The following is a 26,575-nucleotide window of genomic DNA, read 5'->3' as shown; positions in this document are numbered from 1 at the left end:
AGAGGGTTAAATTATGAGGAAGTAACACCAGCTTGAGGAGGAGAGGATGGGGTAAATCTGTTTGCTGTAGGTAACAGCAGTTTTGGAGAGGGTTAAATCTGCTTGAGGGGGTAACAGCAGCTTGAGGGGAGAGCGGGAGTGGGTTAAATTTTTCTTTCTGGGCACAGCAGCTTTGGGGGGATTAAATCAGTTCCTGGGGCTTGGGGGGGGAGGGGGAGGGGTTGTCACGGCTTTTGGGGGCAGGGGAGCTAAATCTGTTTTCTCGGGGAGACGGATTAACTCAGCTTTTGGGGAAGAGCACGGGGTTGGGGATTAACCCAGCTTTCTCGCCGAGATAGTGTGTTTAAGTTTTCTTTACAGTGTGACAGGTTAGCCTAGCTTTATGGGGGCGATAGTAACGTCACCTCCCTGGGCTGGCAGGGGTGGGGGGGTGGTTAAGTCACCTTTTGAGGAGGGACAGAGCTTTTTAAATTCTCTCTTGGTGGGGGTGCAGCAGGAGTCAAATTAGCTTTTTGGGGAGAAGGTGTAACGTTATATTTGGAGAACGGGGTTTAAATCAGCAGAAATGGGGTTCATTCTCTTTAGGTTGGGGGGAGAGCGAGGGGTTAAATCACCTTGATGGAGCAGTGGTGGGGGGAGGTGGGAGAGATTGATGCAGCCTTTCTGAGGGGAGGGTGGGTGAGGCTGACCTGTGGGAGGCAGTGGATGAAGCTTGCTTTGGGGGTGCGGGGAGACCTTGGGTCAGGTCTGTGAGAGGGGACAGAGATAGTGGTAGGGGGGAGAGAGAGACTGACGGAGAAGCAGATGGCCGTTAGGTTCCAGGCTTCGGAAGAGAGGGTGAACAATGTCACCTAGCAGTCAAACAAGATAAGACATCAGGTTGTGAGTGAGCTATTCAAAATGTCCTGACTGTTTGGTGTTGTGTGTTAATTAAGAATCATTGCACACCCCATGTCCCTGTCCCTCTGCGCTAATGGGTATTAGGAGCAATTGCAATCTGCTCCATTCCAATTAACACAGTGTTGCTGACCTTGTTTATGGGAGCTTCGTATTCTTGATCCTGAGTGCGGTACAGTGTCGCCTGGCTGTGTTTCTGATTTAAAACCTACACTCACTTCCTTGCAGCATCTCCTGGGATTTCAGCAACAAAGTGGCCCAGTGTTGAGTAACAGCTTCAGCCCTGAGCATTGAATGGGGTTAACCCAGGCGAGGCTGCCTCTGATCTGTTTGTAGCACAGGTGTGGATTTTGTTGGCAATAGCTTCTACAATTTAACTGTTTAAAAAAAATGTAAGATTGCATGTACAAAATCTTACTGAACCCCTTTTTACCCAAGGACAAAGTCAAATGATCACTTAAAATGGATGTCACTGTGGTTTTTTCTGCGCCCGGCATTGCCCCTTGCCTGCCCTGCACCCTGTGCCCGACGGTGCCCACCCCGCACCCCTGCTTCTCCCTCCGGCCTGGCCTGTCTGCTTCTGCATTTCTGTCTCTCTTGTGCTCCTTAGCTCTTTTGTCTCTGTTCTTCCGTTGCTCTGTCTGTGATTGTGTCTTTATCTTTCACGCTCTGAGTGTTTGTCTTTATGCATCGCCCTCTTGCATTGTCTGTCTCTGTGTAGGTTGATGTGATAGTGGTCAGGGCCCCCCTCTCCCGGAGTTGGGTGGCTTGACAGAGGGCAGGTTTTTACGCTGCTCTGAGGGTGTCAAGAATGCAGAAATCCTCGAGCCATTTTGTTGCACTGAGGTCAGTGTGATTCAGCGAGGAGGGTGACTGTTCGAGAGAATGGAGCAGGAGAAATGTAGGAGATTTTCAGCCCAACACAAGATGGATGGAGAGTGTATGTCTGTCACCAGTCGTCATTTCACAGCGACACGAGTTCAAGTATTTACTGAGGAGCAAGATTTAATTTTTTTATGCCTCTGGCAAGATGTAGAGGAGGAGTGGCATGATTGAGTTTTTGAATCCAGACTGGATGATGTATAAAAGCTCGGCAGAATAACACAGTGGTGTTTAATCTTTATCAAGGCAAGCTTTCCTCTGTCAAACCTGATCCCATTTTAACAAGAAGTTGATTGTTCAGAGTTCCTTCAGTGTATTTGCAATGAAGAGACAGTATTGATTTTATAAGGGGCATTGTTGAGGTTAGGTCTAATCTTGTCTTTAATAGACATTAAGAAAGTGTTAAAAGTAAACTTTTTCTCATGCTCAAATCACCTCACCATGCCCTTTTTTTTAGCATTCTGCTGAGAACTCTAAAAACAAAAGAAACACGGTCAAACTAAGCGTGTTAGCACTGCTACCTCACAGTGCCAGGAACCTGGGTTCGATCCCTGGCTTGCATCACATTGTCTGTTTGGAGTTTGCATGTTCTCCCTGTGTCTGCGTGGGTTTTGTCCAGGTGCTCCAGCTTCCTCCCACAGTCAGAAAGACATGCGGGTTAGTGTCGGGGGTCTAGCTAGGGTAAGTGCAGGGGTTATGGGGATAGAGCCTGGGTGGGATAGTGGTCAGTGCAACTCGATGGGCCAAATGGCCTCCTTCTACACTGTAGGATTCTATGATTCTAACTATGCCAGAACAAATCAGGCAGTTCCTTCTAAAAATATGTATGTTCCCTACTTAACAAAAGTGTTGTAATCAGTGTCTGTAATGTGCAGGGCCACTAGACGTAGAATTTAACTGATTTATTATCGTCACCTGTATTGGGGTACAGGGAAAAGTATTGTTTCTTGCATGCTGTACAGACAAAGCATACTGTTCATAAAGTACTTGGGGGAGAAGGAAAGGAGAGGATGCAGAATGTAGTATTACATTCTTAGCTAGGGTGTAGAGAAAGATCAGCTTAATGTTTGACAGAATCCTATATATTTACCCTGCTAATCCCCTGACACTAGGGTCAATTTAGCATGGCCAATCCATCTAACCCACATATCATTGGAGTGTGGGAGGAAACCAGAACACCCGGTGGAAACCCATGCAGACACTGCAAAAACGTGCAAACTCCATACAGACAGTCACCCGAAGCCAGAATTGAACCCGGTTCCCTGGTGCTGTGAGACAGCAGTGCTAATCACTGGACCACCGTGCCAACCCATTCAAATGTCTGATGGCAGCTGCGATGATGTTGTTCTTGAGTCGGTGGGTACTTGTTCTCAGACTTTTTCCCAATGGGAGAAGGTGGAAGAGAGAACGTCAGGGGTGTGTAAGAACATAAGAAATAGGAGCAGGAGTAGGCCATCTGGCCCTTCGAGCCTGCCCCGCCATTCAATAAGATCATGGCTGATCTGTCGTGGCTCAGTTCCACTTTCCCGCCCTCTCCCCATAACCCTTAATCCCCTCTCTTATCAAAAACCCATCAACCCGCTTCTTAAAAATATTTAGCAAGGCAGCCTCCACCACTTCAACGGGCAGAGAATTCCAGAGATTCACCACCCTTTGAGTGAAGAAGTTCCTCCTCAACTCCGTTCTAAACCGCCCCCCCTTTATCTTGAGGCTGTGCCCCCTAGTCCTACTGTCTTTTTTGAGCGGGAAGAGTCTCTCCACCTCTATCCTATCCATCCCATTCATCATCTTATACGTCTCAATGAGATCGCCCCTCATTCTTCTAAACTCTAACGAGTACAAGCCTAGTTTATTCAGCCTCTCCTCATAGCTCAACCCCCTCAACTCCGGTATCAGCCTAGTAAACCTCCTCTGCACTCCCTCCAGGGCCAAAATATCCTTGCGCAGGTGCGGCGCCCAAAACTGCACACAGTACTCCAGCTGCGGCCTCACCAATGCCCTATACAGCTGCAGCAAGACCTCCCTACTTTTATATTCAATCCCCCTCGCTATGAAGGCCAGCATCCCATTCGCCTTCCTGACCACCTGCTGCACCTGCAGGCTGGGTTTTGGGGTCCTTGATTATGGTGGCGGCTTTTCCAAGATGGTGGGAAGTGTAGGTGGAGTCGATGGATGGGAGGCTGGTTAGTGTGATCAACTGGACTACATTCAAGTCCCTTCATAGTTTATTATGGCCTTGGACAGAGCAGGAGCCACACCAAGCTGTGATCCACCACTGAAAGCATACTTTCTGGATATATCTGTAGAAATTGGTGAGACTCATAATGGACATGCCAAATTTCCTTCGCCTTCTGAGAAAGTAGAGGCGTTGGTGAGCTTTCTTAGCTGTCGTGTTGGCATGGAGGGACCAGGACAGATTGTTGGTGATCTGAGATATTTGTTATACCGTTGTACACCACACTCTGTGCCTGGGACAGGGTTAGATTCTCTGGCTAGATCTTGGATGACCTCTCACTCAAGAGTGTGATATTATGGTTAGTGAGTGTGTGCACAGAGCTAGTCAGCGGGGCAGTGGGATTGCACACAAAGTGCATTAGTTACTTCAATGGGGCTGCATTGCTTTGAGCTGGAATGTAAATGGGACCGGCAATTTAGCATTTCCCCTACGTGAGTTTGTGGTTGTAGGATTCGGAGCTCGTGGTACATGCGCCAGTGTTGGCGGGAACAGGTTGCTCAGGGGGTGAAGGCTTTCCTCGTTCTTGTCTCAGGAAGTTGGCAGTTCAGTCTGCGCTCAGCGTTTGATGTGGCAGTGACAGAGGGATGAGCTAGTGGGAGGATTTGATTTATTGTCTATGTACCCATTTCTTCATAGAATCCATTCGCGTTCAGTATTGAAGTCCTCTTCATTTTCTCTCTTTGTTTATTTTTCCTTAGTGTCAATGTTCCTGCATTATTTTCGCCCATTGTGTTTTAAAAAAATCATTATCATTTTCTTGTCACAGCTGACACATTCTAGTGCTTACTGATCTCACCAGGATCATAAAATCATAGAACCCCTACAGTGCAGAAGGAAGCCATTTGTCTATTCAAGTCTGCGCCGACCACAATTCCATCCATTTACTGTAACCCCATGCATTTACCCTGCTAATCCCCCTGACAGTAAGGGGCAATTTAGCATGGCCAATCCACCTAACCCACACATCTTTGGACTGTGGGAGGAAACACCCGGAGGAAACACACAGAGGAAACCCATGCAGACATGGAGAGAATGTGCAGACTCCACACAGACAGTGACCCAAGCCAGGAGTTGAACCCGGGTCCTTGGCGCTGTCAGGCAGCAGTGCTAACCTCTGTGCGGCCCCAGGATGGAATATTTTCTGTGTTAAACACTTTGTGTACTCTGCAACAGTGATGGCCACCAGTAGAAGAGCAGGGGTTTTCTCCTGGTGGACTGGCCCAAGTTTATCCCTCAACTAAAAGTACTGAGTATTGGTAATTACTACATTGCTGTTTGCCAGAGCTTGCTGTGTGCAAATTGGCTGCTGTATTTCCAACATTATTTTGAGCGTACTTCACATACTGTAGGATGCTTTGGAATATCTGGAGATTCTGACGGGTACTATAGCTGATGGGAACTCAGTTACTTGTTGCTTTGCTTCCTGAAAGGTGGGAGGATTCTTGAATTCTGCCCCGCAGTTGCTATCAGCCTCCAAGTGTGTTGAGTATTCTTGTGAGCTTCGTTTGTTGGCCTGTTGAATGGTGTGTGACAAAGTGTGTTGAGTGTTCACTCTCACCCTGGTAAAACCTCTTAGCAGTCTGTGTCCAGAGGATGATCCATAGCTGATTATGGAGGGTGTAGAGGCCAATTTCATTGCTTTCCCAGGATGAGATGATTGGGAAGTGAACCCAAGGAATGAGCTGCTGCGTAATGATGTTACTGGGCAAATCCTCAGGGGAGAAGCAATGATTAAAGCGGAGAATGTTTTGATTATAGCCTGAGTCTTAACTGTTGCAGTTAGCACTAGGAGCAGGAGAGGTCTTGAGCTCTTTGAACCTGCTCCACCATTCAATAAGACCATGGTTGACCCTCCACCTCATTAAACATTTATTTTTAAAAAAAGAAAAACAGTTACTCCCTCTATCACCCAATGCACAGTGGCAGCAGTGTGTACCACCTACAAGATGCAGGAACGCACCAAGGTTCCATAGGCAGCACCTTCCAAACCCACTGCCACCACCATCTAGAAAGACAAAGGCATCACATATCTGGGGGACACCACCACCTGGAAGATTCCCCGCAAGTTGCTCGCCGTCCTGATTTGGAAATATATCGGCCATTCCTTCACTGTCACTGTGTCAACATCCTGCAACTCCCTCTCTAACAGCACTATGGATGTACCTACACCTCGTGGATCGCAGTGTTTCAAGTATGCGGCTCACCACCTTTTCAAGGGCACCTAGGGATGGGCAATAAATGCTGGACCCAGCCAGCTACACTCACATCCCATAAATGAATAAAAGTAAAGAAAATTTAAACACCCAAGATTATATTTACACAGTTAAACGTTTCTCAAAAGTTTCAGCCTAGTTTTAGGCAACAGAACAGTCCTGATCGATTGTCCTCTATAAGGATTCCACTTTGCCATAAACATCCATGGTTGCTGCAGGGGCAATATTACACAGACTTCTCTCTCTCTCTCTCAGATACTCCACACTCAAGGTTGGTATCAGAGCCTTGCAGACACAACACTTGTCCTCTCCGAGGGTGGCTGCTTCCTTCACAGTTCTGTTTCAGCGCACGCATGCACTCTTCAGAATCTCATGGTCACATGTACCTATGCAGCCTTTAATCTCTCTTCAAATATGTTTCCATAGAATCCTTACAGTACAGAATGAAGCCATTCAGCCCAGCAAGTCTGCACTAACTCCCTGGCAGAGCATCTTATCCAGGCCCTATCCCCCTGATCCTAGACATCTTGGGACACTAAGGGACAAGTTGGCATGGCCAATGCACCCAACCAGCAGATCTTTCGGACTGTCGGAGGAAATTGAAGCACCTAGAGGAACCCCTCGCAAACATGGGGAGAAGGAGCGGCATGGTGGCACAGTGGTTAGCACTGCTGCCTCACAGCACCAAGGACCTGAGTTCAATTCCCAGCTTGGGTCACTGTCTGTGTGGAGTCTACACATTCTCCTGGTGTCTCCATGAGTTTCCTCTGCCACTCCAAAAATGTGTGGGTTAGGTTGATTGGCCATGTTAAATTGCCCCTTAGTGTCAGGAGGACTAACTAGGGTAAATGCATGGGGTTATGGGGATAGAACCTGGGTGGGAATGTGGTTGGTGCAGACTCGATGGGCTGAATGGCCTCCTTCTGTAGGGATTCTATGTTTGTCCAACTCTGCACAGACAGTCACCCGAGGCCAAAGTCGAACCCGGGCCCCTGGTGCTAAGAGGGGCAGCAGTGCTAACTGCCATGCCGTCCAATTCAGATTGCTTCTGTTAGCTCTTGCATTGTAGTCAACTGGGCTACCGGGAGATGCTGACACTGAATTAGAAAGCAATGTTGTTCCAGGCACAAGGGCATAAATTTGATCTGTGCAAACCAGCATTTTCCTCGATTGTCAGTGCATTTGCCCCTGTCCCTGTGCCTCTCAAGACCCGATGTTTTGCTGAGAGGGGACAGGGTCGGTGCTGGTAGCTGAGTCACGGTGATGTACCGTAACTGGCTTTCAAAGGAAAGAGAGGAACTGTTTCCCATTTCTGCTGTTGCCTTTCACAAATTCAGAATGTTCCGCAGACTTTACAGCCAACATGGTACAATCAAGAACAGTCTTTTTTTTTAATTCATGCCAGTGATGTAGGTATCGCTGACTAGACCAGCATTTATTGCTCATTCCTAATTGTGCTTGAAAGATTGGTGATGAGACGTTGTCTTGAACCTCCTGCAGTCCATGAGGTGTAGGTACACCCATCGTGCTGTTAGGGAGGGAGTTCCTGGATTTTGACCCAGTGACAGTGAGAGAGGGTGAACGGCCTCAATGGGTATTTCCAAGTATCTGCTGCCCTCGTCTAACGAGATGGGAGTGGTTGTAAGTTTAGAAGGTGCTGTCTCAGGAGACTTGATGACTTGCTGCAGTGCATCTGGTAGATGGTACGTGGCTGCGACTGTGCATTGATGGTGGAGGGATGGGCGTTTGGAATGGGTGCCAATCAAGTGGGGCTGCTTTGCCCTGGATGGTGTCAAGCTTCTTCAGTGCTGTTGGAGCTGCACCTATCCAGGCAAGTGAAGAGTATTCCATCACGCTCCTGACTTGTACCTTGTAGATGGTGGACGGGCTTTGGGGAGTCAGGAGGTGAGTTACTCGTTGCAGAATTCCCAGCTTCTGACCTACTCTTGTAGCTGCAATATGTAAATGGCTAGTCCAGTTCTGTTTCTGGTCAATGGTGACCCCCAGGATATTGATAGTGGGGATTCAGTGATGGTAATATCATTGAACGTCATGGGGAGATGGTTAAATTCTCTCTTGTTGGAGATAGTCATTGCCTGACGCTTATGTGGCACAAATGTTACTTGCCCAGGCCTTACTGCATTTGGACGTGGGCTGCTTCCAAATCACTGTTGACATGTAGGAAACACAGCAAGTTAATCTGTGCAGAGTAAGATCCCACATTCTCAATGTGAGAATGACCAGCTAACGTGTGTTAGTGATGTTGATTCCAGGATAACTATTATCCAGGACACCAAGGTGAACACCCCTGCTCTTCCTCGGAGTAGTGGCCTGGGGGAGAAGGGGCTCAATTTAATGTCTTATTTCATCCCAGGAGCACTGATTTCTGCTTTGTCATGCAGACGTCTGTGTACGTATTTATAATGTTTTTATGGGTACTCTGTGGGAGAATCTGCCCCTGAATCACTGTGTATTGATGATGTCTGATACATTTGTGTGAAGCTCTTGTTTTGTCATCATTCCTAATCACAGCCAACTCCCAGTAACCACTGGACAGAAATATTCTCCAGACACAAGTCAGGTTTGGAAGGATGTGATCAGGACTCGCTCTGCTGGGTGTTACTGTGCAATGTATTCAGCCACTGTGACAAAAATGTTCTTTTATATCATTTCTCAATACAGCAGAGAATCGCTATGATTCTGTGCATAAGAAGGCCATTCGGCCCATGGTGCTTGTTCCAGCTCCGCGAATCATAGCATCCCTACAGTGCAGAAAGAGACCATTTATCCATCGAGTCTGCACCGACAACATTCCCACCTGGGCCCCTATCCCTGTAATTTGAATATTTCCCCTGCAAATCCCCCCTGACATTAAGTGGAATTGAGCATCATTTAACCGTGTCGCTGTGTGCGCGTGTGTGTGTCTCTGTGTGCGCGTGTGTGTGTCTCTGTGTGCGCGTGTGTGTGTCTCTGTGTGCGCGTGTGTGTGTCTCTGTGTGCGCGTGTGTGTGTCTCTGTGTGCGCGCGTGTGTGTGTCTCTGTGTGCGCGCGCGCGTGTGTCTCTGTGTGCGCGCGCGCGTGTGTCTCTGTGTGCGCGCGCGCGTGTCTCTGTGTGCGCGCGCGCGTGTCTCTCTGTGTGCGCGCGCGCGTGTGTCTCTGTGTGCGCGCGCGCGTGTGTCTCTGTGTGCGCGCGCGCGTGTGTCTCTGTGTGCGCGCGCGCGTGTCTCTGTGTGCGCGCGCGCGTGTGTCTCTGTGTGCGCGCGCGCGTGTGTCTCTGTGTGCGCGCGCGCGTGTGTCTCTGTGTGCGCGCGCGCGTGTGTCTCTGTGTGCGCGCGCGCGTGTGTCTCTGTGTGCGCGCGCGCGTGTGTCTCTGTGTGCGCGCGCGCGTGTGTCTCTGTGTGCGCGCGCGCGTGTGTCTCTGTGTGCGCGCGCGCGTGTGTCTCTGTGTGCGCGCGCGCGTGTCTCTGTGTGCGCGCGCGCGCGTGTCTCTGTGTGCGCGCGCGTGTCTCTGTGTGCGCGCGCGTGTCTCTGTGTGCGCACGCGTGTCTCTGTGTGCGCGCGCGCGCGTGTCTCTGTGTGCGCGCGCGCGTGTCTCTGTGTGCGCGCGCGCGCGTGTCTCTGTGTGCGCGCGCGCGCGTGTCTCTGTGTGCGCGCGCGCGCGTGTCTCTGTGTGCGCGCGCGCGCGTGTCTCTGTGTGCGCGCGCGCGCGTGTCTCTGTGTGCGCGCGCGCGCGTGTCTCTGTGTGCGCGCGCGCGCGTGTCTCTGTGTGCGCGCGCGCGCGTGTCTCTGTGTGCGCGCGCGCGCGTGTCTCTGTGTGCGCGCGCGCGCGTGTCTCTGTGTGCGCGCGCGCGCGTGTCTCTGTGTGCGCGCGCGCGCGTGTCTCTGTGTGCGCGCGCGCGCGTGTCTCTGTGTGCGCGCGCGCGCGTGTCTCTGTGTGCGCGCGCGCGCGTGTCTCTGTGTGCGCGCGCGCGCGTGTCTCTGTGTGCGCGCGCGCGCGTGTCTCTGTGTGCGCGCGCGCGCGTGTCTCTGTGTGTGTCAGTTTTAGAATGGGGGAGCCAGGGAGCGTTGGGCGTATGTGCACCTCAGTGAGAGAGTTGATGTAGTGTAATGTTAATAATGATGGTAATTTGTTTGAGAATGACGTTCTCAGCCCAAAGGCTGAACTGTTGTACAAATTGCATTGAAAAATTGACAAATAGCCGAAGTAATCAGGTTAAAAACACACAAAGATGTAACAGTCATATAATAACTAAAATAGACAAAATCCACTGGGTCGTAGATGAGATATTAAAAGAAAGGTAATATTGAGTTAATATAATAAGCCAGTACACCATTCCTACATTACAGTCACTGAAAGATGTACAAATTTCATTGAGAATAGACTGTCCATGCATCTGGGAGCATGTTAAGTGTGGGATGATCTGTCCACGCTCCTATTGCAAGCAGACCCTCGCTACTCTATTAATGTCAGGCAAATGTTGCGAGCGTTTGTGTGTTATGTGAAGAAATCTGATTTAATCAATGTTGAAGGATAGACTTCTCTCTATTGGGAGGCACGGTGGCACAGTGGTTAGCACTGCTGCCTCATGGCACCAGGGACCCAGGGCAGCACACTGGCACAGTGGTTAGCACTGCTGCCTCATGGCGCCAAGGACCCAGGGCAGCACAGTGGTTAGCACTGCTGCCTCGCAGCACCAGGGACCCGGGTTCGATTCCCAGCTTGGGTCACTGTGCGGAGTCTGCACGTTCTCCCCTGTGTCTGCGTGGGTTTCCTCTGGGTGCTCCGGTTTCCTCCCACAGTCCAAAGATGTGCAGGTTAGGTGAATTGGTCATGCTAACTTAACCCTTGGTGCCAGGGGATTAGCAGGATAAATACGTGGGGTTGCGGAGATTGGGCCTGGTTGGGATTGTGGTCAGTGCAGGCTTGCTGGGCCGAATGGCCTCCTTCTGCACCATAGGGATTCTGTGACATTCAAGGGGAAAGGTACAACCTGTGCACTGGTCTTTATTATAAAGAGATTTCAGAACAAATTTGGTTTTAGTATGGTAAGATTATGGGGGTTGGAGTTTGTTGACCTGTTGCCATTGCAACCCACAGGAGATGTTCTCCAGAAACAAGGAAGTCATAAGTGATTGACCAGTGATGCTCTCTGTATGTTTAATTCAACTTGCTCCATTGATTTGATTTTTATAAACTATGTGCAAATAAGTCTGTTATTTTAGCCTGTCAAAATGTGTCTGAGCGGATGAGGTATTCTGTCCTTTGGGTTGACAGGAGGTTATGTAAGAATGCTGTCTCAGTTCCAGTCTGCCTATGTTAAGGTCAGTGTTTAGCCCTGAGCTCTGCAGCCCTGAATCATGAGGGCTGTGTAACTCACTCACACACAGCCTGATCCAAATCCTAAACCCCTCTCATTGCCAAACCCTGGCTGATTCATGCAGTATTTCAGTGGAGGGGTGCATGTGTCAAGCCAAGAGCAGGCTGTGTGCTGACAGGTACATATGTGCCTGGGGTGGAGGTGGGGATACGGGGGAGATGATGTGTGGAGGGGCAGTGTGTTCCTGTATCACCAGAACCTGGGTTCCCTGCTCCATTCCTATTAAGGTTTCTTCAGAGGATTAGCTTGGAATAAAGCAGAGATGGCACAGTGATTAGCACTGCTGCCTCACCTTACCAGGGACCAAGGTTCAGTTCCTGGCTTGGGTCACTGTCTGTGTGTAGTCGGCACATTCTCTCTGTGTCTGCGTGGGTTTCCTCCCACAGTCTGAAAGATGTACAGATTAGGTGAATTGGCACTGCTAAATTCTCCTTCAGTATCTGAACAGGAATGTGGCGACGAGAGGATTTTCAGTGACTTTATTTCAGTGTTAATGTAAGCCTACTTGTGATGCTAATAAATTAAAAAGGTGGAGCTTAAAGAGAGATAGAGAAAATTGGGAGAGAGTTAGAGAGAATCCTGCCAACAGAGAAAAATCCAGACTCATTGGGAGATTTTGGTTTAATATTATAGCTTATTTCCATCTTGTTCTTAAACCCACTGCACTGAGTGTTTAACTGGATTTGTGTTTAATCTCATTCTGGTTAACCATAGATCTATCCCTTGCTGCCCCAATCCTCCACCCCCACCTCCAATCTTGACAGCTCTGGCTAACAAGGAAGGGTGCGAGGGATATCATGAAATACTGAAGCGAGGCACAGTTTGACAGGGAAGGAGAAGTAATGATGGAGGAGGAGGATTGGCAGGGTGGGGGGAGTCAGTAAGTAGAACAAGTCTGGTGTGAGTGAGTAAGACCCCCGCCCCCCATTGTGCTGCAGCAGGTAAGCAAAGCTGGTGAAGAAATTCCAGCCGACTTGCGCGCGATTCCTGTCCGCTGCCCCTGTGTAAGATGTACTCAGTCTCTTAAGACAATTCCCCCACCGCCACATCCCCTCATTCCCAAATGACCCTCTTCCTGTCATTAATACAGAAGCTACACAAGAGTTGCCATAGAGTACAAATCTGAACAATGCGCACTGTGATGTGGTCAGACCTCACTTTTCAGTTGGAAAATCTCAGCAGGTCTGGCAGCATCTGTAAGGAGAGAAAAGAGCTGATGTTTCGAGTCCAGATGACTCTTGGTCAAAACTTGGACAAAGGGTCATCTGGACATGAAATATCAGCTGTCTTCTCTCCTTACAGATGCTGCCAGACATGCTGAGAGTTTCCAGCACTTCCTCTCTTGGTTTCAGATTGCAGCATCCGCAGTAATTTGCTTTGATCTCGCCTTTTTGTTCTTGGTCCAGTTCTGGCTGTGAACTAACAGCCGTTGTGCATTTATATAGCACCTTTAACATAAGAAATAGAAGCAGGAGTAGGCCATCTAGCCCTTTGAGCCTGCCCCGCCATTCAATAAGATCATGGCTTATCTGTCGTGACTCAGTTCCACATTCCCGCCCTCTCCCCATAACCCTTAATCCCCTTGCTTATCAAAAACCCATCAACCCGCGTCTTAAAAATATTTAGCGAGGCAGCCTCCACCACTTCAACGGGCAGAGAATTCCAGAGATTCACCACCCTTTGAGTGAAGAAGTTCCTCCTTAACTCCGTTCTAAACCTCCCCCCCCCTTTATCTTGAGGCTGTGCCCCCTAGTCCTACTGTCCTTCCTGAGCGGGAAGAGTCTCTCCACCTCTATCCTATCCATCCCATTCATCATCTTATATGTCTCAATGAGATCCCCCCTCATTCTTCTAAACTCTAACGAGTACAAGCCTAGTTTATTCAGCCTCTCCTCATAGCTCAACCCCCTCAACTCCGGTATCAGCCTAGTAAACCTCCTCTGCACTCACTCCAAGGCCAAAATATCCTTGCGTAAGTGCGGCGACCAAAACTGCACACAGTACTCCAGCTGCGGCCTCACCAATACCCTATACAGCTGCAGCAAGACCTCCCCACTTTTATATTCAATCCCCCTCGCTATGAAGGCCAGCATCCCATTCGCCTTCCTGACCACCTGCTGCACCTGCAGGCTGGGTTTTTGCGACTCATGCACAAGGACCCTGAGGTCCCTCTGCACCGTTGCCTGCTGCAGTTTTTCGCCACGTAAGTAATAGTCCTTCCTACCATTATTCCTGCCAAAGTGGACCACCTCGCACTTGCCAACATTAAATTCCATTTGCCAGTTCCTGGCCCATTCGCCCAGCCTATCTAGATCCTTCTGCAGACTCTCCACACCCTCCGTGCAATTTGCCGTTCCACCAATCTTGGTGTCATCAGCAAATTTCGACACCATACACTCAGTTCCCTCCTCCAGATCATCTATATAAATGGTAAATAGCTGAGGCCCCAGCACCGACCCCTGGGGCACTCCACTAGTCACCAACCGCCAATCCGAATAGCACCCATTAACCCCCACTCTCTGCCTCCTATTTGACAACCAATCCTCTATCCACGCTAACACCCTACCCCCAACTCCATGCCCCCTTACCTTCTGCAATAACCTCATGTGAGGTACCTTGTCAAACGCCTTCTGAAAATCAAGAAAGACCATATCCACCGCCCTAGACACATCCTCATAGAACTCCAAGTTTAACAAAGTAGCATGTCTCCAGGTACTCTGAAGGAGCATCTTTAAATGAAATTTGCTTGCCAGCCGCATGGGCTCATCTTGTTTGTCCATTCCTGTGACTTGCCTTTGCTGCTTCACCCCACCCTAAACCTCCCACTCTTAATCTCACTCCAGCTAACTCCTTTTGGGCTGCTGGTGTCTCTGGCAAAGCTGATATTATGTACCCATGCCCTGTGGTGCTGAGCTGCCTTCCAGCTGGCAGAGGTCACAGATTCCGGGAGGTGCAGTCGAAGGGCTGAATGACAATTATTTTACTCGCAATTTCAGCCAGACTTTCTGAAGCTGATGGGTGGGAATCATGCCAGCAGTTTCCAAACTAATCTTGTCATCTTGCTTGCTACCCCCTCCCTCCCTTCTTCTCCACTGTTGCTCTGTTGCAAACTCGTTCATCTATCCTCCTCAGTCCCTGCCAGCCCTTCAAGCTGTGGTGGAGAGAACAATGTGACCACGCTCCGCAGGCAAATTAACGTTGATATTTTTAGGTTCAGCTTGAGAACCACGAGGAGCTGAGACTGTGTCTCTTCCGCTGCCAGAGCCATTGAATCAAGAGGAAGCATTGAACCGGCTCCCATGAGCCCATTCATGTGACAGGGCCCCTTTGTTCATTGTGTCCAGTGCTTGGCCTTTCTACGCTTTTAGTTTCAAACCAGGGAACTTCAGTGCAAAATCCAGACTAATGCCCTCCAGTGCAGTACCGAGGGTCAGCTGCGCTGTCAGGGGACCTGTTGTGCGGATGAACTAAAAAACAGGTTCACTCGATTGATTCCAGGGATGAGGGACTTGTCTTGTGAAGAGAGTTTTAGGCCGATGAAACCAAGAGAGGAAATGCTGGAAAATCTAAGCAGGTCTGGCAGCATCTGGAAGGAGAGAAAGGAACTGACGTTTCGAGTCCAAATGACCCTTTGTCAAAGTTTAGGCCTATACTCGCTGGAGTTTAGAAGAATGATAGGTGATCTAATTGAGTTATGTAAGATAAACTGCTGCCTCACAGCGCCAGGGACGCAGGTTCAGTTCTGACCTTGTGTCACTGTGTGTGTGGAGTCTGCATGTTCTCCCCGTGTCTGTGTGGGTTTCCTCCAGGTGCTTCAGTTTCTTCTCACAACCCAAAGACGTGCTGGTTAGATGGATTGGCCATGCTAAATTCTCCCTCGGTGTAAGTGTGGCAACTAGGGGATTTTCACAGAACTTCATTGCAGTATTAATCTAAGACTACTCGTGACACAAACTTTAAATTCTGGCCTTGTGTCACTGTCTGTGTGGAGTCTGCACGTTTTCCCTGTGTCTGCGTGGGATTTCCTCCAGATGCTCCGGTTTCCTCCAAAGATGTGCAGGTTAGATGGATTGGCAATGCTAAATTGCCTCTTAGTGTCAGGGGGATTAGCAGGGTAAATATGTGGTGTTACAGGAATAGGACCTGGTGGGATTGTGGTTGGTGCAGACTCAATGGGCTGAATGGCTTCCTTCTGCGTGTAGGGGTTCTATGCTGAAGAGGGATTGACAGGGTAGACAGAGAGAGGATGTTTCTCTTTGGACATTCTAGAAGGAGAGGCTGTAGTCTTAGACTAAGGAGTGGCAGATTCAAAGCAGAAATCAGGAGGATTGACTTCGCTCAGGGTGGTGAATCTGTGGCATTCTGTACCCCAGAGTGCAGTGGATGACAGAACATTAAACAATTTCTAGAGGAGTGAGGTTTTTAATTAGTAATGGGAAGAGGGGTGATGGGGAGTGGGCAGGAAGGTGGAGGTGAAACTGGAATGAAATCATCCATGATTGTATGGAATGGCAGAGCTGGCTCAAGGGACTGAATGGCCTACTTCTGCTCCTAGTTCTTACGTCCTTGTGTAAACTGAGACCCTTGCTGCAGAGAAATTTGGGAGTGAGTTAAGAGAATGTGGGAGCGAGTCCCACGTCCTCCCCACTCTGCGTGGGAGCGAGTCCCACCCTTTGTTGTTTGGTATAACCCCTTGACTCTGGCAACACGAAGCTAACATTTTTGGTCTTTATTTAATGTTGATGTTGTCAATTCCTATGCTCAGTTTCTGAGGAAATCTGTCTGTCACTGCCTCCAATGGTGGGAGGGTGTAACTACAATGTGACAAGTTCACAACAAAAGTTTCCATTCAGAATTGGGTGCATAATGTAAGACTCAGCATCTTAATTAATTAGGCCAGCTCTGTAATCTCCTCCAACACACAACCCTCAGATTTCAACACTCATCCATTTCTGAACTCCTTTGAGCTTCTCAGCCACCGTCCAACGTTAATCACTCCATTAGCATCTGCCAAGGCCCCAAGCCCTGGAATTCTCTCCCTAAACCCCTCCACCTGTCAATGCCAGGAGGCTTGTGTGTATGAATGAGTCTCCAAGCCCTTTTCTCCACTCATTCCCTGTTCCTCTGGCTCTCCCTCCCTCGCTCTGGCTCTCCCTCCCTCCTTCCCTCCCTCCCTCCCTCCCTTGCTCTGGCTCTCGCTCCCTCCTTCCCTCCCTCCCTCCCTTGCTCTGACTCCCCGTCCCTCGCTCCCCCCCGTCCCTCGCTCCCCCCCGTCCCTCGCTCCCCCCCGTCCCTCGCTCCCCCCCGTCCCTCGCTCCCCCCCGTCCCTCGCTCCCCCCCGTCCCTCGCTCCCCCCCGTCCCTCGCTCTGGCTCCCCCTCACATCTGGAGTTGGGATGTTGAGTACCAGATGCATCATTGCGTCTTTATTCTGCAACTGACACTTGATTAAACAGGATGGCTGCTCCATCTGGTTGCTATGGCAGCACTCCCAGGAGTTGGCTGTCTGCACGGAGTGGAATCTGTTTAAAGCAGCGTTTTCAAACTACCTGCAGCTCAGAGTTGGTTAACAAACCGGTTGACAGGCAAACATTAATGATTGAATAAAATAACATTGAGTGTTAGTTTCAGCCAGTGATGTTACTGAGCTGCCGTGTGGGCCCAGGATGGGCTTAAGCAATAGGCTGAGCTGTGACATCTGACCTGGAGCTTGTGTCTCTCTCTGCAGCTTTTTTCCATTGTTGTTTTTGGATCGATTGTCAATGAAGGTTACATGAATCGACCCACGGAGGTGGAGCAGCATTGCATCTTCAACCGCAATCCCAATGCCTGTAACTACGGCATCACCATTGGTGTTCTGGCCTTCTTAGGCTGCATTGCCTTTCTCGCACTTGATGCCTATTTTCCACAGATAAGCAGTGTGAAAGACCGGAAAAAGGTGGTTCTGGGGGACATCGGATTTTCAGGTCAGTATTTGTTTTGTAGGGAGCAGTCAAATCACAAATGGCCAAGGTTTGGTTTGATTTATTATTGTAAGAAGTCTCACAACATCAAGTTAAAGTCCAACAGGTTTACTTGGAATCACGAGCTTTCAGAGCACTGCTCCTTCATCAAGCAAGTGATGAGTAGTGCTCCAAAACCTCGTGATTCCAAATAAACCTTTTGGACTTTAACCTGGTGTTGTGAGACTTCTTACTGTGCCCACCCAAGTCCAACACCGGTATCTCCACATCATGATTTATTATCGTCACGTGAGTTAGTATACAGTGAAAAGTATTGTTTCTTGCACACTATACAGACAAAGCATGTCATTCATAGAGTACATAAGGGAGAAGGAAAGGAGAGGGTACAGAATGTAGTGTTACAGTCAGAGCTGGGTGTAGAGAAAGACCAACTTAATGTAAGGTAAGTCCATTCAAAAGCCTGACAGCAGCAGGGAAGAAGCTGTTCTTGAGTTGATTGGTATGTGTCCTCTTTTTTCCGATGGAAGAAGGTGGAAAAGAGAATGTCCGGGGTGTGTGGGGTCTTTAATTTTGCTGGCTGCTTTGCCCAGGCAGTAGGAAGTGTAGACAGAGTCAATGGATGGGAGGCTGGTTTGAGTGATGGACTGAACTACACCTTTGGGGATTACACACACTCAGCATGTGTTAGCCGTGGCTCAGTGGGTTGCATTCTGGTCTCTGAGGGTTATGCGTTCCGGCCTCCAATCCAGAGGTTTGAGCACAGGATGTAGACTGATACACCCAGTGCCCGTACCAAGGGGGTGCAACACTGTTGGAGGGACCATCTTTCAGAGGGGATGTGACTAAATCGATCCATTATTTTTCTTTAAAGCAGATTATTTTGAAATTATCACGTCGGTTTTTGTGGGAGCTTGCAGTGCACAAATTGGGCAGCTGGTTTCTGATATTCCAGCATTGACTGCGTGAAAAAATCTGTTTGGTTGTAAAATGATTTGAAATGCTGTGGAAATTGCTACAGAAAAAACTGCTCTTCCTTTCTATTCCGTCACTCCCTCCAACAGTCTTACACTCCCACTCGTTTGTGTATGCTGCATTCCCTCCCTCCCTCCCTCATTGAGTCATAGAGATTTACAGCATGGCAACAGGCCATGCTGCCCCATTGTTGTTAACCCCTAAATTAATCCCAATTGCCCACGTTTGGCCTACATCCTTCTAAACCTTCTTACCCATGTAACTATCTAAATGCTTTTTAAAAGACAAAATTGTACCCGCCTCTACTGCTACCTCTGGCAGCTCGTCCCAGGTACTCACCACCCTCTGTGTGAAAAAAATTACCCCTCTGGACACTTTTGTATCTCTCCCCTCTCACCTTAAACCCGTGTCCTCAAGTTTTAGGCTCCCCTATCTTTGGGAAAAGATATTGACTGTCCAGCTGATCTATGCCCCTCATTATTTTATAGACCTCTATAAGATCATCCCTCAGCCTCCTACCCTCCAGAGAAAGAAGTCCCAGTCTGAACATCCACTCCTTATAATTCAATCCATCAAGTCCTGTTAGCATCCTAGTAAACCTTTTCTGCGCCCTTTGTAGTTTAATAATATCCTTTCTATAATGGGGTGGCCAGAACTGTACACAGTATTCCAAGTGTGGCCTTACCAATGTCTTGTACAACTTCAACAAGATGTTCCACTGCAACTTCACTGCAGTGTTAATGTAAGCCTACTTGTGACACTAATAAATAAACTTAAACACGAAATGAACTTAAGCTATTTGCCTCAAATGCTTCCAACAATCGCAACTTGTACATTCTAATCACTCTGTGAGGAAATAAGTTGCTTCTTATCTCCCTATTGGATTTATTAAGTAACTTGTATTGATGGCTTCTCAGTTTGAATTCTCACACAGGTGAAATCATTCTCTGTTTACCCAGTCCAAGATGGAGATCATTTTAAAAAGCTTTCTCTTTTATTAAAGAGGTCCGACCTATTCAATCTTTCCGATAGTTGTAATCTGACAATTCTACTACAATCCTTAGAAAATCTGATGTTTTTTCCAGTGCCTTTATATTTTTTTCCAATATATCCCAACTCCTGTATTCAATGTTATGACCGATGAAACCAAGCATGCTGAACGCCTCCTTCACCACTCTGTCCACCTGTGACTCCACTTTCAATGAGCTATGAACGTGTACCCTTAAAGCTCTTTGTTCTGTAACTCCCCAGTGCCTTACCATGAACTGAGTAAGTCCTGCCCTGGTTCAGTCTAGCAAAATGCATCACCTCGTATTTATCTAAATTAAACTCCATCTGCCATTCATCAGCCCACCAAGCCAATTGATCAAGATCCCGTTGCATTGTCCACCATGCCACCAATTTTGGTGCCATGTGGAGTTTGCGCGTTCTCCCTGTGTCTGCATGGGTTTCCTCCGGGTGCTCCTCCCACACTCCAAAGATATGTGGGTTAAGTTGATTGGCAATGCTAAATTGCCCCTTAATGTCAGGGAAATTAACAGAGTAAATACATGGGGTTATGGGGATAGGGCCTAGGTAGGACTGTGGCCAGTGCAGGCTCGATGGGCTGAATGGCCTCTTTCCGCACTGTAGGGATTCTAGGATTCTATCTGCAAATTTACTAACCATGCCTCCTATATTCTCATTCAATCATTAATATAAATGACAAATAACCATGGACCCTGCACTGATCCTTGAGGCACACCGCTGGTCACAGGTCTCCAGTTTGCAAAACAACCCTCTACAACTGCCCTCTGTCTTCTGTATTCCAACCAATTATGTATCCATTTAGCTACCTCACCCTGGGTCCTGTGAGATTTAACCTTATGCAATAACCTACCTTGTCAAAGGCCTTGCTAAGGTCCATGTGGACAATATCAGCTGCACTGTCCTCATCTATCTTCCTGGTTCCTCCTTCAAAAAACTCAATCAAATTTGTGAGACATGATATTCCACTCACAAAGCCACGCTGACTATCCCTAATCAGTCCTGGCCACTCTAAATGTCTGTGGATCCTTTCTCTCAAAATACCTTCTAATAACTTACCTTTGAATCCCACTCCCACCCTCTCTCGCTGTGCCTGCATCGTCCTTTGGCTCCCTCTCCTCCCCAGCCCACCCCACCCTGGCTCCCTCTCCTCGCTCCCTCCCCACCCTCCATCCCTCCACTCCCTCCCCCTCTCCGGCACATTTTCTCTAGCATCTTCCAGACAGTGCAGTTGCTGAAGGAGAAGGGGTAACCGTTTCCTATTTTTATATTCTATTTTTAACAGCGTTTTGGTCCTTCCTGTGGTTTGTGGGATTCTGCTTCCTCACCAACCAGTGGCAAGCGACAGACCTGGAGGAAGACGACCCACTGAAGGAGGGTGCAGACGCTGCTCGAGCTGCCATCGCCTTCTCCTTCTTCTCCATCTTCACCTGGGTGAGTGGCTGAAAGATTCCAAACTCAGTCTCTTGTACCTGATAATGGGGATAGTTAGAGGGAGCTTTAATCTGTATCTAAGCCCATGCTGTACCTGTCCTGGGAGTGTTTGATGGGGACAGTGTAGAGGGAGCTTTACTCTATCTAACCCCGTGCTGTCCTGGGAGTGTTTGATGGGGACAGTGTAGAGGGAGCTTGACTCTGTATCTAACCCCGTGCTGTACCTGTCCTGGGAGTGTTTGATGGGGACAGTGTAGAGGGAGCTTGACTCTGTATGTAACCCCGTGCTGTACCTGTCCTGGGAGTGTTTGATGAGGACAGTGTAGAGGGGGTTTTACGCTCTCTTCGGGAGCTTGTTACTTGTACCTCCTGGGATTATGTTGATTTAGAGAATCTGTTAAAATGTAGGGAGGTGATGATTAAAATCGAAAGGGTTTGTGAGCAGAGTTCTGCATGCTTAATCTGAAATAAGAATCTGCATACTGTGAAGATTCCCACCACTTCCCATCCAAGTGTCTGATTTTCTGTTGAAAATTAACCTGCTCCGATCTGTAAGGACGAGGGTGGGGAGGGTGGGAAATCTAAAAGTTTATTTGTTAGTCACAGGTAAGGCTTACATTAACACTACAATGAAGTTACTGTGAAATTCCCCCAGTCACCACATTCTGGCGCCTGTTCGGGTCAATGCACCCTAACCAGCATGTTTTTCAGACTGTGGGAGGAAACGGGAACACCCAGAGGAAACCCACGCAGATATGGGAGAATGTGCAGACTCCACACAGACAGTGACCCAAGCCAGGAATCGAACCTGGGTCCCTGGCGCTGTGAGGCAGCAGTGCTAACCACAGTGCTACGGGCCGCAGTGGGGTGGATTTGGGGAATGGGGGCATAGCCATTGTCCTGCTCACCATTCTGTAATGTCACCTGGAAAAAGCACCTGCCTGCTGGGAGACCAGGCAGGACTGGACTGCGGTGTGATGGCCCGTGCAGTCGAATATCCCACATCTGCTGATGGACACAGTAGCTCGGGGGAAGCGAAAACGTGGGGTGCAAGTTAATAATGACGCCTTTGTCAGCTGGTGTGGATCGAGGCACAGTAAGCGGGGAATGTTTATTCTGATGGTTTGATGTTTTTCAGCTCATCTGCATGCAAGCGGATTTTTAGCCCTGAGTGTAAGTGTGACCTCCCTCATCTCCAATACCTCCTGTGTGTTTTACCAAATCGCACACCTTCCTTTTCCAGGGTTATTTGGTACTCTTTGCCATGGATCGATTAAAGGACATCAGCTTCACTGAGGAATACAATAAATTGTTTCCGACACTGCCAACCCCTCCTCTTGCTTAGCTATGCCACCCCAACACGGCTCCCTCTCTGTAGGGAGGAGGTTAAACACTACGTGAGCTGCTAGACTATCCCGATTGCCTGAGCAGTTTTCTCCTCTGCTGCTCTAACCCTTTGATTGCGGCGACTAATCCGATTAACGAGGGAGAATGGGGATTTGATTTTCTCACCTGGTAGGGATTGGCAGGGGTGGCTTCTGCCCCCTCTCGCTCCCACCTCTCTCTGCAGCAGAGTGTTAACCGTCACTCGGTTCGCGCTGTCTTAAAGATATTCAGGAACCCTCAGGATCAGCTCGCAGTTTTATTCCTGTCTCGTCACCGTACCATATTCTCTGCTGCTGTGTCTAGCCCTCTGCTGCCTGCAACATCCAGCACCAACCTCTCTCATCATCTCTTACCCCGTCTCATTGTGCTGCTGGTTATAACTGACTTTCTTTAACGTACATCTCCGTTCACTCTGTTCAAAATGACGTCATTTTTGTGAATGGGAAATATCCTGTGGCTTCCCATTCATTTACTGACGAAAGTATCCAGGAATTCCATCCCATTCAGGATGGCTTCAGACAGAGTGAGAAAACAAGTCCTCCATCTGTCGTCACCCCTGACCCTCCCTGTCAACCCTTCACCCCTGACCCTGGCACTGACTGCTTATCACTGTCACAGTCTCTATTCCAGGAGAGAGCCTCACCTGCCCCCCAGATGATGGTTTCACATCAGCTCCAATCATCCGGATTGACGGAGATTTCACTCCAGACCCCCAACAATTTTTCCAATGTTTACTGATTGCTGGGAACTAGAATCTGTAGATCCTAAATTTGCACGTGTGTTAGAATTAGTTTGTGGCTGACGAGGGCTTTTGCTAGTGAAGTACGGCATTAATCTCCTCGCTTTGATCAGTCACGTTGCTGACAGGAGTCCGTGACAATTTCTATGTTCTGTGTCTGCCTGTGTGTGATTTCTCTGCAGAACAACTTACAGCCTGGATTTTTCGCACTGCTCATATTAAAGACCTTTAATACTGCCACCTAATGTATTAACGATGCAAACTTTAATCTAACCAATAATGTGCTTTCACAAGGTCATTTTTTAACAGTCTGCATATTAACAACACTAACTGCAGTGTCCTCCCCTTGTTCCATCTCTCACCCTGTTTATCACCTCCCCATCTGTGTCCCTCTTTCCCCCTATCTCCCTCTCTCTGCCCTCCCTCCCTCTCTCTCTGTCCCCTGTTCTCTTTCTCCCTCTCTATCTCTCCCTCTCATGATCTCTCTCCCTCTCTGTTCCCCAACCCACTCTCCCTCTCTCTGTCCTCCCACCTCTCTCTGTCCTGTCCCATTCTCTCTCGCTCTGTCTCCCTTCTTTCTCTCTGACCCCCTTCTCTCTCACACTCCCTCGGCCCCCCTTCTCTCTCTCTTTCTCTGTCTCCCTCCCTCTCTCTCTCTCTCTCTCCTTCTCTGTCCTCCTTTCTCTCTCTCTCCCTCTCTTTGTCCCCCACATTCTCTCTCTCTCTCTGTCCCCGTCCCCCTTTCTCTCTCTCTCTCTCTCTCTTTCCCTGTCCCCCTTTCCCTCTCTGTCTCTCTCTCTCTTTGTTTGTCCCCGTCCTCTCTCTCTCTGTATCCTTACCCCACACTCTCGCTCTCGTTCTCCTCGCTCCCTCGCTCTCGTTTTGTCTGTCTGTCGAAAGGCTGCTCAGGCATTTCTGGGATACCAGAGGTACCGTCTGGGGGCCGACTCCGCACTTTTCTCTCAGGATTACACGGATCCGAGCCAGGACACGTCAGCCCCTTACGCCCCGTACGTCTGCGCTGACGAAATGGAAGTCCCAGGCTCTTACCAGCAGCCTCTCTCCACAGGCGCCTACACCAGCAGCTCAGAGGGGTACCAGACACAGGACTACTGAGCGACCACTCTGAGGGTGAGCAAACTGACAGCCAGGAAAGAGTAAAACAGAAATGAGAATCTGGCGCAGAGAACCTTTACACATTTTACTGGGCAACCCTTGGTATAAAGAGGAGAAGACTCAGGCAGACCAGAAGTGTGCGTCATCACTTTGTTTGAAGTTATATTGTCTTTGGGTCAGGGTTTAATATCCTTCAGTTTGAGTCACGCTTTGGAGCCCCGCAGCTCCTCCAAGTGAATATCAAATAGCTGATTTCTTAGTCGTCTTTTCCGTAAGACCAAGATCCATTGAGTGCAGATAGTTTTCGATGGAATGCTATATATATATATGTATATATTTATTTTAATTAAAGGTTTATTTATTGACTTGTGAGGGCACATCAGTCACTTAAAGCTTGTCTCCCCCGCACTCCTCCATGCAAGGATCCCCCTAAATCCCTCACCTTCTCTCTCCTCCCCTCGAGGGTGCCTCTGTCCCTCCTTCACACTGCCTCCCTAAGCTCTGGGATCTGTGCAAAACACATGCGTGCACACACGCACACACATGCATGCATACACACCGATGCATGCATGCTCACACACGTACGTGCACAGGACATTTATTCAGGGGGCTGAGAGGAGAGAGTAAATGTGTGAGTCAAGAATCTGGATCCTTGCTGGGACTGAGGTGGGGGGGGTGGCAGAGGTGGGGAGGGGGGTGTTAAAGGTGCTTCTTATGTTGGTGTTTGCCAGCAGTTAGTTTGGGGAGGGGTGGGGGGAGGTTGGAGAAGAGTGAGGTGGGGGGGGAGCTTGGAGTGAAGGAAACTTATTCTCACTTTTTTAAAAGTACAAAGTAAAATGCAAACCATTTTCTTTCTGGATCGGGGGTGGGGGGCTGGGTGAGGAGAGTGCCGAGTTAGTTCAACAGGGTCTTCTCGCACCTTGTCAGAGACAGACCTTTTCCCCACTCCCACAATGTTAAACAATGGGGTGGCACAGTGGTTAGCATTGCTCCCTCACAGCGCCAGGGACCTGGGTTCAATTCTCGGCTTGGGCCACTGTCTGTGTGGAGTTTGCACGTTCTCCCCGTGTCTGCGTGGGTTTCCTCCAGGTGCTCCGGTTTCCTCCCACACTCTAAAGATGTGCGGGTTAGGTGGATTGGCCATGCTAAATTGCCCATTAGTGTCAGGGGGATTAAGAGGGTAAATACATAGGGTTTGCGGGGATAGGGCCTGAGTGGGATTGTTGACACTGCAGGCTCGATGGGCCAAATGGCCTCCTTCTACACTATCAGGATTCTATGAGTACAAAAGCTGGGTGAGGAGAGGCTGCTGTTGCGGACTGTGGGTGTGGTACGCTATTGGTGTGTTTCTGTGGTGGGTGTGTAGAGGGGACTGGTTGCCTCTCTGATGACAGTGTCTGGACAGTGGTACAATGCCTCCAGTTTTATGTGTCGTTTCCCCCCTCCCTGCCCCCACCACCAGCTCTTCGTCCTGTTTCATGGGGGGGGGGGGGGGGCGGCGTGCAGGTGTGGGTGAGGTCAGTCATGGTCAGAATTCCTGTCATTTGGCTGACCAGTGGTGTCCTGGGACAGGTCCGGCACACTCTGCCACACATCCTGCCTCACTATGACAATGGGACTGCGGGCAGGTGCCTGGATTGGGAATTGGGGATTGCTCCTTTTTTCTGGGAATAGCCTCTCCTCTTGAGGGGATTTTCTGTTTGTCCCTGAATGTGGAACAGAAATTCCCTCCAGGAATTATGTCATTTTTGTGACAATTCCACAGACGTCACTCTCCGCCACGGATATTGCATTGGCACCTTGACAGTGTAGCTGGCAAACTGTCTCCCCCTTCAGTGAGCTATCCTATAGAGCAGGAGGAGGCCATTCAGCCCCTCAAGCCTATCCACAATTGGATAATACCTAATTCATTCCTTTACTCCATTTACCCAAATTGATTCCATAATCCTTAATTCCCAACTGAAATCTATCATCATAAATTTGAAATATCCATTGCATCCCAATTCCCAGCAGCTTTTGTGTGTGTGTGGGTGGGTGGGGGGGTGGGGGGTAGGGGGGAGAGGGAGAGTGTGTTCCAGATTTCCATTCCCTTTGTGTGAGGAAGTGATTTCTGACATCAGTCAGACTCTTAGCCACCCACCCTTACCTCCCTCACCTCTCCCCCCCCCCCCACTCTGTTCTCCCCCCCCACTCTCTTTTCTCCCCCCCCACCCCCTCTTCTCCCCCCCACCCCCTCTTCTCCCCCCCCACCCCCTCTTCTCCCCCCCCCCCCCACCCCCTCTCTCCTCTTTCCCTCCCCTCCCCCTCCCCCTCCCAAGTGCTGGAAGCTTTGTA

General features: G+C 49.2%; 1 protein-coding gene across 3 annotated transcripts; it reads left to right on the top strand.

Annotated features, from left to right (window-relative positions):
- Window positions 1–1,034: 1,034 nt before the first annotated feature.
- LOC145361652 (synaptogyrin-1-like) lies at window positions 1,035–24,948 on the top strand. Of its 3 annotated transcripts, none has more exons than XM_080217534.1 (4): window positions 1,035–1,238; window positions 17,334–17,571; window positions 20,852–21,000; window positions 24,026–24,947. In XM_080217534.1, the coding sequence occupies exons 2-4, from the start codon at window positions 17,379–17,381 to the stop codon at window positions 24,239–24,241; spliced, it is 558 nt and encodes a 185-aa protein (XP_080073660.1). In that variant the 5' UTR covers window positions 1,035–1,238; window positions 17,334–17,378; the 3' UTR covers window positions 24,242–24,947. The 3 variants fall into 3 exon arrangements, with proteins under 3 accessions (XP_080073660.1, XP_080073659.1, XP_080073661.1); XM_080217533.1 differs by lacking the exon at window positions 1,035–1,238 and adding an exon at window positions 11,357–11,380 and having other exon boundaries at window positions 24,026–24,948; XM_080217535.1 differs by lacking the exons at window positions 1,035–1,238; window positions 24,026–24,947 and adding exons at window positions 11,357–11,380; window positions 22,139–23,782.
- The last annotated feature ends 1,627 nt before the right edge of the window (window positions 24,949–26,575 follow it).

This window comes from Carcharhinus amblyrhynchos, chromosome 35 (assembly GCF_965287045.1).
Source record: "Carcharhinus amblyrhynchos chromosome 35, sCarAmb.v2.hapA, whole genome shotgun sequence".
Lineage (NCBI taxonomy): Eukaryota > Metazoa > Chordata > Chondrichthyes > Carcharhiniformes > Carcharhinidae > Carcharhinus > Carcharhinus amblyrhynchos.
This window is presented reverse-complemented; position numbering and strand designations above follow the sequence as displayed.